This window comes from Mobula birostris, chromosome 9 (genome assembly GCF_030028105.1).
Source record: "Mobula birostris isolate sMobBir1 chromosome 9, sMobBir1.hap1, whole genome shotgun sequence".
NCBI classification, from domain to species: Eukaryota; Metazoa; Chordata; class Chondrichthyes; order Myliobatiformes; family Myliobatidae; genus Mobula; species Mobula birostris.
The window spans coordinates 151,574,534-151,593,990 of NC_092378.1; the positions used below are offsets into that span (position 1 = coordinate 151,574,534).

Here is a 19,457-nt window from a genome sequence, read left to right on the forward strand (position 1 = left end):
CCATTTTTAAGTTGTTAGTTTTGCCCAAGTCTTTTAGTTTAGTTCAGTTTTTTTTTTCTTTTGGGATGGGTTTTTTTTTCTTTTTTTTGTCTTTTTCCTTTTTTTTTTGCTTTATATTATCCGTGATCAGTTCTACATGTATGGGAGTTTTGGTAATTTCCACTATTTGGTTTTGCAATTACTCTTTTTTTAAATGTAACAATACATCTCATATTATTTGTATTATTGCTATGTTTTGTTTCTATATTTTGAAATTAATAAAAAGATTGAAAAAGAAAGAAAAGATAAAGGAGAGTCAGTGAATGTTGCTTTCTCAGATTTTCAAAATGCCTTTGACAAGGTGCCGCACATGAGGCTGCTTAACAAGGTATTACAGGAAAGATAAGAGATTGTCTGACTGGCAGGAGGCAAAGAGTGGGTATAAAAGGAGCTTTTTCAGGTTGGCTGCGGTGATTAGTGGTGTGCCGTAGGGGTCAGTGTTGGGACTGCTTCTCTTCACACTGTATGTCAATGACTTGGATGAAGGAATCAATGGCTTTGAGGCCAAGTTTGCAGGTGATACAAAAATAAATGGAAGGGCAGGTAGTTCTGAGGAAGCGTCTGCAGAAGGAATTAGACAGATTAGAGGAATGGGCAAAGAAGTGGAAGATGAAATGTAATGTAGGAATAAAGATGTAGACTATTTTGTAAATGGGGAGAAAATTCAAAAATCAGAGGTGCAGAGAGACTTCGAAGTTCTTGCGCAGTTTTCCCTAAAGGTTAACTTGCAGGTTGAGTCAGTGGTAAGGAAAACAAATGCAATGTTAGCGTTCATTTTGAGAGGACTAGAATATAAAAGCGAGGATGTAATGCTGATGTTTTATAGGGCATCGGTCAGACCGCACGGAATATTATGAGCAGTTTTGAGCCCCTTATCTAAGAAATGTTATGCAGGCATAGGAAAGAGTCCAGAGGTGGATCATGAACATGATCCCAGGAATGAAAGGGTTAATGTATGAGGAGCATTTGATGGCTCTAGGCCTGTACTCACTGGAGTTTAGAAGACTGTAGGGATCTCATTGAAACCTATCGAATACAGTATTGAAAGGACTGGATACAGTGGATGTGGAGAGGATGTTTCCCATAGTGGGGCAATCTAGGATCAGAATGCACAGCCTCAGAATTGAAGGATGTTCATTTACAACAGAAATGAGGAAAGACTTATTTAGCTAGATGGTGGTGAATCTATGGAATTCTTTGCCACAGATGGCTATGCAGACCAGGTAACTGGGTATATTTAAGGCAGAAGTTGATAGGTTCTTGATTAATCAGGGCATCAAAGGTTATGGGGAGAAAGCAAGAGAATGGGGTTGAGATGGATAATAATTCAGCCATGAAAGAATGGCAGAGCAGACTCAATGGATCGAATGGCCTTCTTCTGCTCCTAGGTCTTATGCTCTTATGGTAAAATTTCCATGCAATAAGATATTCCACACAAAATCTTTTCACTACAATACCAACAAAGTGAGAATAAATGTCTTCATATGAAAGACATGGGAAGAAGATGTAAAATTTTGAGCAGTGTTTCAGGTGGTAATACACTCAGCCACTTATCAGCTAAAGCTATACATCCGCACATTAATACAAATATCTAATCAACCAATCATGTAGCAGCAACTCAATACATAAAAGCATGTAGACATGGTCAAGAGGTTCAGTTGCTGTTCAGACCAAACATCAGAATGGAGGAGAAATGTGATCTACGTGGCTTTGACCATGAATGCTTGTTGGTGCCAGATAGGAAGGTTTGAGTATTTCATTAACAGCTGATCTCGTTATTTTCATGCTCAACAGGCTCTAGAATTTACAGAGTGGTGTGAAAAACAAAAAAAACATTCAGTGAGCAGCAGTTCAGTGGATGAAAATGCAATGTCAGTGAGAGCGATCGGAGAATGGCCAGACTAGTTCAAGCTGACAGGAAGGTGACAGTAGCTCAAATAACCATACATTACAACAGTGGTGTGCAGAAAAGCATTTATGAATGCACAGCACATTAAACCTTGAAGTGGATGGGCCACAGCAGCAGAGGATAGCCAAATGATTTAAAAATGCAAGAGATCCTGCAGATGCTGGGAATCTGGAGCAACACGCACAAAGTGCTGCACCAAAGGTCTGGCAGCATCTGTGGAGAGGAATAAACAGTTGATGTTTAAAGCTGAGACTCTTCATCAGGCCTCTTAGTTTAAAAAAAAATGCCAGTGTTTATGGGAGGGAACTTACTGAACCATGCTTCTTGTTTTCCAGCCATTCACCAATGTACATAGCTCCACTTGCATAGAAGAACTTGCCATGCCCTTGACGGAGTCCCTTCACAAACTGCCCTACGTATTGATTTCTTAGTGGATACTGAGTTCTTGACACCCTCTTCAGAAACCAGTTGTGGGACCCAAATCCATGCTGGAAAAAAAACAAAAGTTCTGAGAAATTTCAAACTGGTTTCTAAATGGAATATAAACTCTAATTTGCAAAGTATCACAGATGTATACCGTACATCTAGCAATTAGCGGCACTGTGTTATTCCTTACTGTCATTCTGCTGACAACTTAAACACGTATCCACGATAACTGCATTCAAATACATGCACATCATCATATTGCAAACATGGACACACACATCTGTGTAAGAAAACAGAGCCACTTCAAGCCATATTTCACTCTGCTACTGAGCTAGTGGGGTAAGAGTTTGGTTTATACCATACAATTTATTTATTTATTGAGATACATCACAGAAAAGGCCCTTTCTGCCCTTTGAGCCGCGTCACCCAGCAATCCCCCGATTTAATCATAGCCTAATCACAAGACAATTTACAATAACCAACTAACCTACCAACTGGTACACCTCTGGACTGTGGGAGGAAACCAGAGCACCAGGAGGAAACCCACGCAGTCACAGGGACAACGTACAAACTACTTAGAGGCAGCAGCAGGAATTGAACCCTTATTCTCCTGTACTGTAAAGCATTGTGCGAACTACTATCCTACCATGCCACCCCAATTTACAACAAGCAGAGGATGTAGTTCTTGTGGCAGTTGGTAAAATTCCACCTTCCCCGGAACGCACTGGTACAATTCTACACTGCCATCATAGAGAGCATCCTCACATCAGCTATTCCCTGTCTGGTTTAGTGCAGCGTCCTCTCACAGTGTATCAAAACTAAGCAAACTGTTCGGTCTACAGAAAAGGTCATTGAGGCAGTCTACACTTGCATGTGTCCAGGACAATGAACTGGGCAGGAAAAGTCATTATGGACACTACCTACTCTGCAAACTGCCTTTTCCTAAGCTCCTTTCTGGAAAGCATTACGAAGGTATTAAAACAAAAATTTCACTCCATCTTAAAAGTTTCTTCCCCCAGGCAGTTAATCTGTTAACCCCCTCCCTCCTCTAATTATTACCCCTGTTACTGCACTGCACCATGAACACTTTAAACCACTTTTTATCACGCTGTTTTCATTGTAAATACATACTGGCTGTTACATGTTTTATTCCATGACCTTAAACCTTATTTTTTATATCATTCTTTTTTTTTTATAATTGTTGAACATTGTTGTTTTTTGTTGCATGCAGCGCCCTAACCGACACACCACAGCAAATTCCTAATCCAAGTAAAGGTATGTGACAAATAAAGTTGATCCTTAAAGAAAGGATTTAGTGCTTTCCCAGCGTATATGATGAATAGAGTCTTCCCAGGCTTCCAGCTGGGTACAAGTATCAATTTTAACTGGCGTTTCGATGTTGGCATTGGTTGATCCTTAAAGTTGAAGTTTGGGGGTCAAAGCTGTAAATAAGAGACATTTATTAGTAGCCTGCAATGTTGCTACATATGAATATAGTAGGATATACTGAGAAGCACTTGTGGATTCAAGTCCTATTCCAGAGTCTTGAATGTAAAATCCATGACGCAGTACCTAATGTAGTTCTGAGGGACTGCTACGTTGTTTGAGGCACAGTCTTTCACTTGAGACATCAAACGCCCTCAGGTGAAAGTAAAAGTCCCTGTGCTACAACTTCAAAAGAGAACAGGATTATCCCGAGTGTCCTGGCCCTAATCAACATTACGAAGAAAGGAAGTCCAAGGTACACCAAGATAATTAAGATGGAATTGATGGAAACCCAAATGACCTTTTGTTTCTGTAGAAACTGAAAAAAATAATTTGATATATATTTATTGGCAAACTACACTAATTTTAACTGGTGTTGAAGGAAATGATGAGCTAATTTTACATATGTTCCCACAAAGGTAAATTTTTAAACAAATATAGGTATAAAGCACTACAGCGCAGAAACAGGCCCTTCATCCCATCTAGTCCATTCCAATCTGATCTTCTGCCTAGTCCCATCTACCTACACCCAGGTCATAGCTCATCATACCTCCCTCATCCATGTACCTATCCAAGCTTCTCTTAAATGTTGAATCTTAACAATGGAATCTGCAATTCAGCTGGCTGCTCATTCCATATTTGTAACTACCCTCTGAAGTAATCCTCTCAGTAATGTAGGATGAAGACTAAGAATTGGCCTCATCACCAGAGAAATGCCCCACTTTTCCTCAAAACTTGTACCTCTACTTGACTCCATTATTTTGATGAATGGCAGGGGTTTCCCTCTCTGTTTCTATCTGCTTACTTCAATTCAGGAAACTGGTTGGAAAATGTGAATAGTACACTATAAATTGAGCAGGGGTCCCCTTTCTACACCCATGTATCTAGCTCCCGTTTACAGTCAGGAATCATATATTGTGTCAAAGACCTTCACTGCTTCCTGAATTTTCACATAGCTAATCCCAGAAATACTTACATTTTATACAGAACTTAGAATTTGGTAACCATAAGACATAGCAGTAGAATTAGGCCAATAAACCCATCGATCATGGCTGATTTATTTTCCCTCTCAGCCCCATTCTCCTGCATACTTCCTGTAGCCTTTGACACCCTTACTCATCAAGAACTTCAGCTTTAAATATACCCAATGACTTAGCCTCCGCAGCCGTCTGTGGCAATGAATTACACAGATTTGCTACCCTCCGATTAAAGAAATTCTTCCTCATCTCAATTCCAAAGGGACATCTTTCTATTCTGAGGTTTTTTCCTTTGGTCCTAGACTCTCCCACTAATGAAAATATTCTCTCTACATTCACTCTATCCACACTTTTCAATATTTGGTAGGTTTCAATGAGATCCTCCCTCATTCTTCTAAACTCCAGTGAGTACAGGCTCAGAGCCGTCACTGCTCCTCATTTATTAGCCCTTTCACTCCTGGGATCATTCTCGTGTACTTTCTCTGGAGCCACTCAAACGTTAGCACAACCTTTTTCAGATTTGGGCCCAAAACTGTTCACAATACTCTGATAATGATAACTTCCAGTAACAAAAAGGAAGCTTAATAGGGATGGCTATAATCTCACCTGAATACCATTTTCCCATTGACCGGTGTATTCTTCATTAGTAGAAATCCAACTCATGGTGCCCTCTCCATGGCGTGTAAAGTTCTTCCATTCTCCCTCATACACATTCCCACTCTTATACCTAGGAAGACATGCTTATGTTAAAGTGCAATCATAGCACAAAATAGTTGAGTAGTACTCTTTATGAAATGTTGAATCTCATCCCGAAAGCTGTGGAACAAGTAAGTTTAAACTGTAATCCACAAGATGTGGGAGCAAGGTTAGGCCATTTGGCCAATTGAGTCTGCTTCTCCATTCCATAGTGGCTAACTTATTATCCCTCAACCCCATTCTCCTGCCTTCGTCCTGTAACTTTTGATTCATTTACTAATCAAGAACCTATCGACTTCCACTTTAAATATACCCAATGACTTGGCCTCCACAGCCGTCTGTGGAAATGAATTTTACAGATTTACCATTCTCTGGCTAAAATATTCTTCTAAAATCATCCAAATAATCAGGTGACTGGCTCAGAAGAAAGCTCTCCCTACCACAAGTTCAGTTCATGGCTTTTCTTGAATGAGATAAATCATGGTGAAAACACTACTGGCGCTGAGTGGAGGGTGGAAGAAGTGGGAAGAAGTCTTGAAAATCAAACAGCTCATGATTCTCATTTAATGAACTGTTAGGAAATGATTTATGGATGTCAGGAAAGGATAGGACTAAAGCTATCTGTGATGTCCTCTGTAGTCAAACACCCCATTCTCCAGATTGACAAATGAACAATGGCTACTTCTATAAACAATAGTGTACACAACAATCAGAAATGTCGGGGGGGGGAGGGGGAAGAAATGTCTACAGCAATCAGAGAAGTAGGGAAAGGGGAAGGACAAAAGAGAAAAAAAATCATGCTTTCTCCTGAAAGTCTTCTGAGTACTGCTCCTAGCAATTTCGGGGTATAGTAAGGTAAAAGTGATGTCTGAAACAGACATACATGAAAACAATTTATGACAGTAAATAGTATTGGGATGAATTAAGGCTCTGAAGTTTCCGTCTTACACAGCCAGCCCAAACACATGAATAACTTACATACCAAGTTCAAAATGAAACTACTAATTTCAGTAAAATCTAGAAAGGGCAAATTGTTTAAGCCCATTCAGTTTACTCCTTTCAACAAGGTAATAATTATAATATTTGGGTGGCAGGGTGGAGATACACAGGAGATGTAAGGCGCTCCTTCCCTCCGCTAGCCTGCAAGTCACCCTTGGGCAAGGTGTAGCACCTGCTTAGCCCTCCGATCGGGGTCACGTGAAGCCATGGGAGCAGGTGATAGATGGTTGAATGAGCAGCTGGTGTATGCAACCCCTGACACCAGGCAGACAATCTCTGAAGAATATTGATAACGGCTGGGGTCACCCGTCTTGTAAATTTACTGCCCAGAAGAAAGCTATGACAAAACAACTTCTGTAGAAAAATTTGCCAAGAACAATCATGGTCACAGAAAGACCATGATAGCCCATGTCATATGACACAGCACATAACAAACAAACAAACTATAATGTAATTATTTTCAGTTCACAATCATTAAATGTAGAGGTTCAGTTAGTATAATTTTCTTTCCAACAATAATTTTCATTTACTTTGCATCTTTCAAAATTGTCATGGTACTAATATCTGCTTTTCACTTTTAATGAAAGTCTTTCTACTGCTGCACATCACTGTAAAATACCAGGAAAATATATTAAATGTTTTTTTCATATTTAATGTTCTTAAAATCAATGGAAATTTGCTTGTATTCATTGAAAAAGTCAACCACTTCCCATCAATCAACCCCTCACTGATCTCTGATCATCTTTCAAATGCTAATGTTTTTGATTTATTGTTTAATACAAATTCATAATTCAATATTTTAGCACAAAATCTGTATTACTCAAAGGCTACAAAAAAAGAATATCTTCAGTAATGTACTTGCCGTCTAATGCCCCAGCCTTCTCTGACATTGTTCACCCAATCTCCTTGATACCATGAGCTTCCTTCTTCATTATAGTATATTGTTCCCTAAGAAAGGAAAAGTTGATTCGGTATCAAAAGGTTTATTATCACAGTTATATGTTGTGAAATTTGTTTTGCACCAGCACTACAGTGTAATACACACAAAAAAACTATAAGTCACAATAGGAAAAAAAAATACAGAAAGTGCAAAACAATGGGACAGTGTTCATGGCTCATGGAGGTTTCAGAAATCTGACGGTGGAGGGGAAAAGGCTGTGCCTAAAACGTTGAGTGTGTGTCTTTAGGCTCCTATATCTCTTTCTGTGATGAGAGCAATGAGAAGAGATCATCTTATACCCATGATAACATAATATCACTTTTTGAAGTTGGCTTCAATGGTAGGGAGGCTAGTGCCCATGATGTAGCTATCTGAGTTTACAACCTCTGGAGCTTTGGCTTGATCAGTGTGTGATTGTAGCCCTTTCTACTCAAGTCCACTGCCCTTTCTGTACATACATGTGAATTGTAAGAGTCACAACTCAACAATTGAATAAAAATGATAACCATCAAATGTTAAAGTATTAACTCATACCTTGCCGTGCCTCTTGCCATAGTACCAGTCTCCAGTGTAAGAGATAGATCGATCAGCACTCATGAATGTCCCCTGTCCATGGCGTATTCCATCTTGCACATCACCAACATAGGTGCTGCCATCAGTCCATGTATAGGTGCCATGGCCTGTAGGGACATTCATTGAAAAATCTCCCTGAGAAGAAGAAATATTCTAATTTATGCACTGTGATATCTATCATGCTTCACAATATCCTAAAGCATTTTCAAACTAATTAACATAAAAGTTGCTGGTGAACGCAGCAGGTCAGGCAGCATCTCTACGAGGAGGTCACTGATGAAGGGTCTCAGCCTGAAACGTCGACTGTACCTCTTCCTAGAGATGCTGCCTGGCCTGCTGCGTTCACCAGCAACTTTGATGTGTGTTGCTTGAAATTCCAGCATCTGCAGATTTCAAACTAATTAAGTACTTTTAGACCAGAGGTTCCCAAACTGGGGTCCACGAACCCCTTGGTTAATGGTAGTGGCCATGGCATAAAAAAGGTTAGGAAGCCCTGTTTAAGACTGAAATATGATATGCAATTTAATCCAGGAAGGACCTACAAAGAGGTGGTTCATGGAATACATGAACAGGGAACAGAAGATTGGGAAGACTTCAACCTATTCTTTGGTTATATATAATCTTTGCTATCACCAAATGCTGCAGTTTCATTTAGGTCTGAAGGAAATTATTCCACTATTGAAGTGAAGACACCACAGACTGCATTCGGTGGAATCTGGAGCAAGACATAAACAATCTGCTGGAGGAATTCAGTGGGTTGAACAGAATTTGTGGGGATGGAAAGAATTTCCTATGTTCCGGGTCAAAACTGTGCATCAGGACATCCAACAGCCGCTGTAAGGTAGCGGTTAGCGAGACACTATTAAAGTTCAGGGCATTGAAGTTTGGATTTCAATTCCGGCATCTTCTGTAAGAAAGTTTGTGTATGTGGGTTTTCTCCAGTGCTCTGGTTTCCTGCCACAGTCCAAAGATGGACCATTTAGTAGGTTCATTGGACATTGTAAACTGTCCTGTGGTTAAGCCAGGGTTAAATCGGCGGTTGCTGGGTGGTGTGGCTCGGTGGGCCAGAAGGGCCTGAATTGTGCTGCATCTCTAAATAAAATTAAAACAGTTAAGTGTTCTCTCAGCATTTTACTGGGTATGTCATGTACAAATCTCTTGATCGGGAACTTACAAAGATCAGTTTTATTTGTCACATGTACATCAAAACATACAGTGAAATGCATTGTATGCGTCAAAGATCAACACAGTGCAAGGATCTCCTGGGACAACCTGCATCTTCTGGTGAGATGGCAGCACGTTTGGTCACAGCAGCTTCTAAGGGGTCAACAAAAGGTGCTACTGTCCCATTTAAATGCATTTCTAATGATTGCAAGATCCTGCTACACATTAAGAACTCAGAGTACTGCAGGTCTACACCGTCAGCGAGTTGTTGTGATGACTAGGCCTCAAGCCACGGTGTTGCCTGTTTACAGCCGCCAGGGGGAGGCACTCGACCGGGGCTGTGTGGCGCAGCGTCCTGGATGGAGTTGCTGCTATCTTCACAGTGTTCACTCGACAGAAGACAAGCTCCGTTGTGGCCCACTACAGATTTTGGCCGCACTCAGAGGACTCAAGGCCTCAAGCTGCAGGGTCACCTGTTAACAGCCACTGGGAGAGAGGCATCCAAACCGGTGTACTCCACTGGGAGTGGTGTAGCACAGCACCTGGCCTGTAGTCGGTGCAGTAAACTCCACCCCCCCCCCCCCCCAACAGTGTTCACTCAGCAAAAGACAAGTTCTATTATGGTCAACAGTAGATGGATGGCACGAATTTTGAACTCTTTTATTGTGTAATTGTGATACCATTTGTGTTTCCTATCTTGTGTCTGCTTTGTGCTGTCTGTGACTGTTGGTACCGTGTTTTGCCCCTGGACCTCGTAGTAATGCTGACTCGTTCAGCTGTATTCATGAGCATTCATGTATGGTTGAATGACAATTAAAATTGAATTGAATTGAATTGAACTGAAGTCTCGATATGCTTCCAGCAACAATATAGCATGCTCACAACTACTTAATGCTAAGCTTAACGACAAATGTGGGGGGAAATCAGAAAAACCCAAATAGTCATGGTGAGAATGTACAAATTCCTTATAAACAGCTGCAGCATTTGAACTCTGATTGATGGTTACACTGGCCTGTAAAGCATTGCGTTAACCACTATGCTACTGTGTCACCTTAAACCCATAGAAATAAATATTATTTGTCAGATATCATTCACATTTATTATAAGTTTGTGAACAATTACCTGGTTTTCTGCATCAATTTCTCATAAAATGTGGTCTGATCTTCATTTAAGTCATCTAAGTCACAATAATAGACAAACACAATCTGCCTAAACTAATAACACACAAACAAGTGTACTTTTCATGTCTTATTGAACACATTGTTTAATCATTCGCAGTCCAGGCTGGAAAAAGTATGTGAACCCTTGTACTTAATAATTGGTAGAATCTCCCTCGACAGCAGTAACCTTCACCAAACGTTTCCAGTAGCTGCTGATCAGACTTGCACAATGTCGAGGAGGAATTTTAGACCATTCCTCCATACAAAACTGTTTCAGTTCATCAATATTCTGGGATACCTTGCATGACAGACCTCTTCAGGTTATACCATAGTATCTTGATTGGGTTCATGTCTGGACTCTGACTTGCCCATTCTAAAACTGAAAATTCCTTCTTTTTAAACCATTCTGTTGTTGATTTACTCTTGTCTTTCAGATCATTGCCTTGTTGCATCATCCAACTTCTATTAAGCTTCAGGTGATGGACTGTGACCCTGACATTCTCCTGTGAAATGTCTTGATACAATTTTGAATTCATTGTTTGCTCAACGATTGCAAGCTGTCCAGACCCTGAAGCAGCAAAACAGCCCCAAACCATGATGCTCCTGCTGGTGTACAGTGTCCTTTTCCCTCCAAACGTGGCTATGGATCAGGAGGTGTGACCTATGGACCATGCTGGGACACAAGCCAGGGCCGATCAAACCTGGCTGGGTCGCCTGAGTGAGGGTGACCAATGCTGAAAGACCCGAAACACCTGATGACGCCAGGTTATATCACTGATGATGTGTCCCAGCGCATCCCCGGATGTATCTTGGCATCCAATCAATGAAAAATTACACACAATGACTGACAGAATTAGAATCAGGTTTACTATCACAAGCACATGACGTGAAATTTGTTAACTTAGCAGCAGTAGTTCACTGCAATATATTATCTAGCAGAGAAAAAAATAAAAATAAATAAAATAAAATAATAATAATAAATAAAGTTAATCAATTATGTATATTGAACAGATTTTTAAAAACGTGCAAAAACAGAAATACTTTATATTTTAAAAAGTGAGGTAGTGTTCACGGGTTCAATGTCCATTTCGGAATTGGATGGCAGAGGGGAAGAAGCTGTTCCTGAATCACTGAGTGTGTGCCTTCAGGCTTTTGTATCTCCGACCTGAGGGTAACAGTGAGAAAAGGGCATGCCCTGGGTGCTGGAGGTTCTTAGTAATGGATGCTGCCTTTCTGCGACACCACTCCCTGAAGATGTCCTGGGTACTTCGTAGGCTAGTGTCCAAGATGGAGCTGACTAGTTTTGCAACCATCTGCAGCTTCGTTCAGTCCTGTGCAGTAGCCCCCCATACCAGACAGTGATGCAGCCTGTCAGAATGCTCTCCACAGTACAACCAAAGAAGTTTTTGAGTGTATTTGTTGACATGCCAAATCTCTTCAAACTCCTAATAAAGTGTAGCCACTGTCTTGCCTTCTTTATGACTACATCAGTATGCTGGAACCAGGTTAGATCCTCAGAGATCTTGACACCCAGGAACTTGAAGCTGCTCACTCTCTCCACTTCTGATCCCTCTATGAGGATTGGTATGTGCTCCTTCGTCTTACCCTTCCTGAAGTCCACAATCAGCTCTTTCGTCTTACTGACGTTGACTGCCAGGTTGTTGCTGCAGGACCACTCCACTAGTTGGCATATCTCACTCCTGTACACCCTCTCGTCACCACCTGAGATTCTACCAACAATGGTTGTATCATCAGCAAATTTGTAGATGGTATTTGAGCTATGCCTAGCCACACAGTCATGTGTATACAGAGAGTGGAGCAGTGGGCTAAGCACACACCCCTGAGGTGTGCCAGTGTTGATCGTCAGCAAGGAGGATATGTTATCACCAATCTGCACAGACTGTGGTCTTCCGGTTAGGAAGTCGAGGATCCAATTGCAGAGGGAGGTACAGAGGCCCAGATTCTGCAACTTCTCAATCAGGATTGTGGGAATGATGGAATTAAATGCTGAGCTATAGTCGATGAACAGCATCCTGACGTATGTGTTTATGTTGTCTAAGTGGTCTAAAGTTGTGTGAAGAGCCATTGAGATTGCGTCTGCCATTGACCTATTGTGACGATAGGGAAATTGCAATGGGTCCAGGTCTTTGCTGAGGCAGGAGTTCAGTCTAGTCATAACCAGCCTCTCAAAGCATTTCATCGCTCATTTCAGCATAATCAAGCAACGTTCAAAAGAAGACAAACTGTGCAAATAAATAAGTAGATAATACTGAGAACGTGAACTGTAGAGTCCTTGAAAGTGAGTCCATAGGCTGTGTCACTGATCAGTTCAGTGTTGAGGAGAGTGACAATATCCACTCTGCTTCAGGAGCCTGGTGGTTGAAAATACTGTAGCGATTTATTTTATTGTTTATTTATTTAGAGAGACAGTGCGTAACAGGCCCTTCCGACCCAACAAGTCTCATCGCCCAGCATCCCACCTACTTAACCATAGCCTAATCACAGGGCCATTTAGAGAGCCCAATTAAATTATTAACTAGTATGTCTTCGGAATGTGGGAAGAAACCAGAGCACCGGGAGGAAACACACACGTTCCAGGGAAGAACGTACAAACGTCTTTCAGAGGACACCAGAATTGAACTCTGAAGTCTGAGGCCCCAAGCCGTAATAGTGTTGTGTGAACCGCTACGTGACCGTGGCACTCAGTTAGAGTGGTGCAGCATGCAAACATGCTAATCTCTTAATATATACACTTTCAGAACAGTAGACATCTATTGCAAAGTACCGGGAAAAGACTGAGAACACTGATATGTAATGATGTCTACTTACTTCATACTTTGTTCCGTTCGCCCACACGTAAGTACCTCTCCCGTGCATCAGACCTTCTGAAAATACACCCTGTGGCAAAATATCACAATTTCACAATATTGGTCACACAGATACTCTTTGTTCAGAAGGTGGATATTAAATGAGAGAGAACGGAAAGTATAATTCTACTTACTTCATACACATGACCTCCTTGGAAACGGGCAATCCCAACACCTTCATAAAGCCCTCGCACTGTCTCGCCCTCATAGCTTTGAAAAAATGGATCCCTTTTAGAAATAAACATGTTTTCTCATTTCACTTCAGTTACTATCTGCCTCATCATTTCTCTGCTTATATAATTTTCCTTGTTTCTCACTAAACTAAAATGAGTTCAGAGGGTCATAAACACAACTGGACATCCAAAGTAACACATACAAAATGCTGAAGGAACTCAGCAGGTCAGGCAGCATCTATGGAAAGGACTAAAGAATCAACATTTAGGACTGAGACTCCTCATCAGAACTATTAAAAACTTAGCATAAAATCATATTAAGGTTATGCATAAAACACTCATGAGATAAGTCAGTATTTGTCGAAATAAATGACTATAGTGTGCCATAATAAGTCCACGTCAAGTGCAAGATGTGAACAGATTAATATTTGTATCCTTTTTGAATTAAGTTTAAAAGCATCACTTTTGTTAATGTATTAACCAGTTGATAGCACTTTGGTCTCAGGCAAAGTGTTTTCCAAACTCAAGCTCCACAAGTCTTTAGTGCAGGGGTTCCCAACATGGGGTCCATGGTCCTCTTGATTAATAGCATTAGTCCATGGCATAAGAAAGATTGAGAACCCCTTCTAGCAAAAATTTATGCTAACGTTCCAATGCAGTACCGAAGGAGTGCACTGACAAGTCTTTAGATAGGAACTTAAACTGAGGAACTATCTGTTATCGCTGATGAATGCAAAAAAAAAATCTTACAATAGGGGAATTATGCTCGGCAATCCAGCAAACCTTTACTCTTAACACAAAATCACTCCAAAAATCATTGGGTTACGTTCACAGTGTCGGTTGGATGCAATGCTGATGCACTTTACATGCATTTTGCATTATATTTTATTAATTTACTTGTGGAAATATTTTGTTTATGTGGTGTGTGTGTGTGTGTGATATATGTATTGTGGGTGCACCATGGTCCAAAGGAACATTGTTTCACTTGGTTGTATATGCGTACAGTCAGATAACAATGAACTTGAATTTATGGTGTTAGACCGCCCTTGAGAATATTGTGAACAGTTTCGGGCCTCTTATCTAAGAAAACAATGTGCTGGTCATTGGAAAGGATCCACAGGAGGTTGCAGGAATAATTCCAGAAATGAAAGGATTAACATATGAGGAGCATTTGATGGCTTTGTCTGTACTCATTGGAGTTTAGAAGAATGGGGGGGGGGGGTGGAGAGCTTATTGAAACCTATTGAATTTTGAAAGGCCTATAAAGAGTGGACATGGAAAGGATGTTTCCTATAGTGGGGAGTCTTGCACCAGAAACACAACCTCAGAATAGAAGTATGTCCTTTTAGAATAGAGATGGGGAGGAATTTCTTAGCCAGAGGGTGGTGAATCTGTGGAATTTATTGCCACAGATGGCTGTGGAAGCCAAGTCATTGGGTATGTTTAAAGAGGAGGTTGATAGGTTCTTGATTTGTAAAGGTGTCAAAGATTATAGGGAGAAGGCAAAAGAACGGGGTTGAGAGGGATAATAAATCAGCCTTAATGGAATGGTGAAGCACTTGATGGGCTGAATAGCCTAATTTGCTCCTATCTTTAAAATAGTCAGCGGAATTGGTTCCTATATTCTAATGGTATCTACAATTGGAAGGTTATTTATGGAATCCTGAAATGCCCTATATACTGCAAATAAATGCAAACGTTTCCTTATTCTCATTTGATGACACAAGGAATAATGCAGTGTCAAAACTGCTTTGGGGACATAAACTTTAATTATGAACTGTATTTCTATTCATGATTATGCTTGTAATAATTTTAGAATATTAATTCATCTCTTGTCTCTCCTTCCTATATTCTTCAAACAAGAACTATCTAGTCATGTTTATGCTTCATGCAACCACCCTCAAACCCCACTTCAAAGTTGCTGGTGGAACACAGCAGGCCAGGCAGCATCTCTAGGAAGAGGTACAGTCGATGTTTCAGGCCGAGACCCTTCGTCAGGACTAACTGAAGAAAGAGTGAGTAAGAGATTTGAAAGTGAGAGGGGGAGGGGGAGATCCAAAATGATAGGAGAAGACAGGAGGGGGAGGGATGGAGCCAAGAGCTGGACAGGTGATTGGCAAAGGGGATATGAGAGGATCATGGGACAGGAGGCCCAGGGAGAAGGAAAAGGGGGAGGGGGGGAAAAAACCCAGAGGACGGGCAAGGCGTATAGTCAGAGGGGCAGAGGGAGAAAAAGGAGAGAGAGAGAGAAAGAATGTGTGTATAAAAATAAATAACGGATGGGGTACGAGGGGGAGGTGGGGCCTAGCGGAAGTTAGGGAAGTCAATGTTCATGCCATCAGGAGGCTACCCAGACGGAATATAAGGTGTTGTTCCTCCAACCTGAGTGTGGCTTCATCTTTACAGTACAGGAGGCCGTGGATAGACATATCAGAATGGCAATGGGACATGGAATTAAAATGTGTGGCCACTGGGAGATCCTGCTTTCTCTGGCGGCCAGAGCGTAGGTGTTCAGCAAAACGATCTCCCAGTCTGCGTCGGGTCTCGCCAATATATAGAAGGCCACATCGGGAGCACCGGAGGCAGTATATCACCCCAGTCGACTCACAGGTGAAGTGTTGCCTCACCTAGAAGGACTGTCTGGGGCCCTGAAAGGTGGTAAGGGAGGAAGTGTAAGGACCCCACTGTGCATTTTCTTCCATTCACTTACATCTGTCATTTTCACTATTCTTTGGGGGAATTCCACGTTCTAACAATTAGATGTTTTTTGTTTCCAGGTCCTAACATGTGTTTATGTTACATAACTTGGGAGAGCTTCATTTTGTTTAGGAGCATTGTTTCCCCTCTAGGTGAACTGTACAAGTTGTAAAGTTATTAAATCCCACTGAGGAATGACAATTAATGCAGAGCAGCTCTCAGTGACACCTGGCACTACGGTGGAGCACTACAGTATAACAATTAACAATTACAGCACAGAAACAGGCTATCTCGGCCACTAACACTGTTAAGTTTAGAGATACAAATTTGGATTCTCTTTTCCCTCTCTCACCTTATCTCCATACCTGCCCATCACCTCCCTCTGGTCCTCCTCCCCTTTTTCTTTCTTCCATAGCCTTCTGTCCTCTCCTACCATATTTCCCCGTACTCCAGCCCTGTATCTCTTTCACCAACCAACTTCCCAGCTCTTTACTTCACCACACCCCCTTGCAGCTTCACTTATCACCCTGTGGTTCTTCCTCTCCTCCTCCCACCTTCTAACTCTGACTCATCATCTTGTTTTCCTCAGTCCTGAAGAAGGGTTTCGGCCCAAAATGTCCACTGTACTCTTTTCCATAGATGTTGCCTGGCCTGCTGAGTTCCTCCACCATTTTGTAAGTTTGCGTGTTGGATTTCCAGCATCTGCAGATTTTCTCGTTTTAAGTTTAAATTCAGTTTCTCGCCTTGTACTGATTAAAGATTAGCTTTATTTGTCACATGTACATGAAAACATTGGGACTCACAGGGAAATGCATGTTTGGTGTCAACGATCAACGTAGCGCGGACACGTACTGTGGGCAGCATCATTTTGCCACGTTTTTGGTGCCAATGTAGCATAATGCCCTCATCTCTCTAACCCTTCCTAAACCATACGTCACTGGAATCTGGAGGGAAACCGGAGCACCCAGAGGAAAGTCACATGGTCACGGGGAGAAGGTACAAACTCCTTACAGACAGCGGAGGGAATTAAACTCTGATTGCTGGCACCATAAAGTGTTATGCTAGCTGCTATGCAGCAATGAAACTTAAGGTCCAAATTAAAGTTTGTGGTTCAGTTTAGAAATCAAGTTAAGACTTAATCAGCAGTTGCAGTAAAGTTTAACTATTTATTTTAATCCTGAAGGTTAAAGGTTTTATTAGTTAGAAATGCTAGGGTTCGTTCTTTGAGTGGGGGTGGATAGCACTCAGAAATTGGTTACTAATGTTAGCTGCAAGTGTCTATCTTACACAAAAATTGACTTTTAATTACCTCTAATTGTTTCATGGTAAAAATTGTGAATAAGTTGTGATTAATTTATGCTTTTTCTTGTGAATGCTGCTTATATGATGCTATGTGTCGGTGATGCTGCTGCAAGTAAGTTTTTCATTGCACCGGTACCTGTGAATAGCTGTTACACTTTTTTCTCCTTTTACCTTGTACGACTTCAAAGCACTGTAATCTGCATGAACAGTAGGCAAGACAAGTCGGACTGTACGTATGACAACAATAAGGCGATAAATAAACTCTCACTCAAACCCAACTTCCCCCCGCAGAGCCGCACCTCGTCACGATCAGTTTGGTCAGAACGGGCTCCTCGTAGTAGGTGAGTGTGGCCTCGGGCGACGCGTCCAGGCTCTCGGGGGCTGCTTCCTCCTCGGGCTGCTCGGGCATCACCCGGCACACCAGGTTCTCCTCCGACTGCGCCACTGCCACCGCCCCCGGCACCTCCACCTCCAACCCCAACCCCGTCTCCTCGGTCAGGTCCCCAGACTTCCCCCTCTTAAGCTTGTCTTTCTCCTTCTCGTCTTTCCTTTTCTTTTTCTTCCCCTCCGCTCCTTTCGCCATCTTGGCGGCCACACGAGCGACGCCGGCCGCGGTTACCAAGGTGACGCCTTCGCAGGCATGCGCACGAAACTACTGGAGCCGCGAGAATCCAGAAATGTGAACACGCGGTTTGGAACGTAAACGCGTTCTAATGTAAAGACCTTTAAATAAATACCCATATAACCAATACAGCACGGAAACAGGCCATCTCGGCCCTTCTAGTCCCAGTCTGCAAACTTCCCAACCCCAGTCTTTGCCTTATTCAACACAGTTTAATATCATTTCCAGTTTACAAGCAAAATAATTGTTACTTCGGATCCGATGCAGCACGAAAAAGACACAGTAAGATAAAGAACACAATTATAAAAGAGATGACAAATATAAATACGTAAAATTGCTTATATATATATATACATAGATCTTTGTCTATAAATTGACACTACGCACAGGAGTGTCTGTACATAAGGTGACTTTGACAGGAAAGGATAAAGTACTGGTGGTAATTGTTGGTGGTAATTGTTTGTGGTAATACTTTGTTTTATGAGCTATGTATATGTTTTGTAGGTGCAGCAGAGTTACAAAATACACATGGACTAAGATGTTAACTGTCCTGTGCTATCACCAGTGGGATCATCAGTTGATCTGCCACCTGTCTTCAGGAGTTTCGGCCCGCTTATGATCAAGACTCCCTTGAGGTGGTGGGCCAGCAGTGCTAAAGCACCACCTCCCACTGGTGAGCTTAAAAACTTGGCATCTGCCTCTATCAGAGGAACATTGTTTTGTTTGGTTATACATATGTATAGTCAAATGACAATAAACTTGAATTTAATGATGAGGGTATGGGTTAGTGGGCCGAGGTGTGCATCAGCCTTACTGCTTGGGGAAAAGACCTACTTTTGAAAACACAAAATAATCTGCAGATGCTGGGGTCAAAGCAACACTCACAACACGCTGGAGGAACTCAGCAGGTCGGGCAGCATCCGTGGAAACAATCGGTCGACGTTTCGGGCGGGAACCCTTCGTCAGGACTGAAGAGGGAAGGGGCAGAGACACTATAAAGAAGGGGGGGGGAGGGTGGGAAGGAGAAGGCTGGTAGGTTCCAGGTGAAAAACCAGCAAGGGGAAAGATAAAGGGATGGGGGAAGGGAGGCAGGGAGGTGATAGGCAGGAAAGGTGAAGAAGGAATAGGGGAAAACACAATGGGTAGTAGAAGGAGGTGGAACCATGAGGGAGGTGATAGGCAGCTGGGGGAGGGGGCAGAGTGACATAGGGATAGGGGAAGGGAGGGGGAGGGAATTACCAGAAGTTGGAGAATTCTATGTTCATACCAAGGGGCTGGAGACTACCTAGATGGTATATGAGGTGTTGCTCCTCCAACCTGAGTTTAGCCTCATCGTGGCAGTAGAGGAGGCCATGTATGGACATATCTGAATGGGAGTGGGAAGCAGAGTTGAAGTGGGTGGCAACCAGGAGATCCTGTCTGTTATGG

At 42.0% G+C, this 19,457-nt stretch overlaps 1 protein-coding gene across 6 annotated transcripts in view; it reads right to left on the minus strand.

Moving 5' to 3' along the window:
* Window positions 1–17,990, minus strand: part of rsph10b (radial spoke head 10 homolog B) — a 77,333-nt gene extending 59,343 nt beyond the window's left edge. For 3 of the 6 annotated variants that reach the window (XM_072269138.1, XM_072269136.1, XM_072269137.1), the window contains exons 1-7: window positions 17,707–17,990; window positions 13,370–13,445; window positions 13,198–13,266; window positions 8,006–8,179; window positions 7,394–7,479; window positions 5,443–5,563; window positions 2,260–2,436 (exon numbers count right to left, since the gene is read on the minus strand). In XM_072269138.1, coding sequence (XP_072125239.1) covers window positions 2,260–2,436; window positions 5,443–5,563; window positions 7,394–7,479; window positions 8,006–8,179; window positions 13,198–13,266; window positions 13,370–13,445; window positions 17,707–17,990 — 987 coding nt within the window. Of the gene's footprint in view, window positions 1–2,259; window positions 2,437–5,442; window positions 5,564–7,393; window positions 7,480–8,005; window positions 8,180–13,197; window positions 13,267–13,369; window positions 13,464–17,706 lie in introns of all 6 variants that reach the window. The other 3 variants (XM_072269141.1, XM_072269140.1, XM_072269139.1) reach the window with 1 other exon arrangement.
* Between the last annotated feature and the right edge of the window lie 1,467 nt (window positions 17,991–19,457).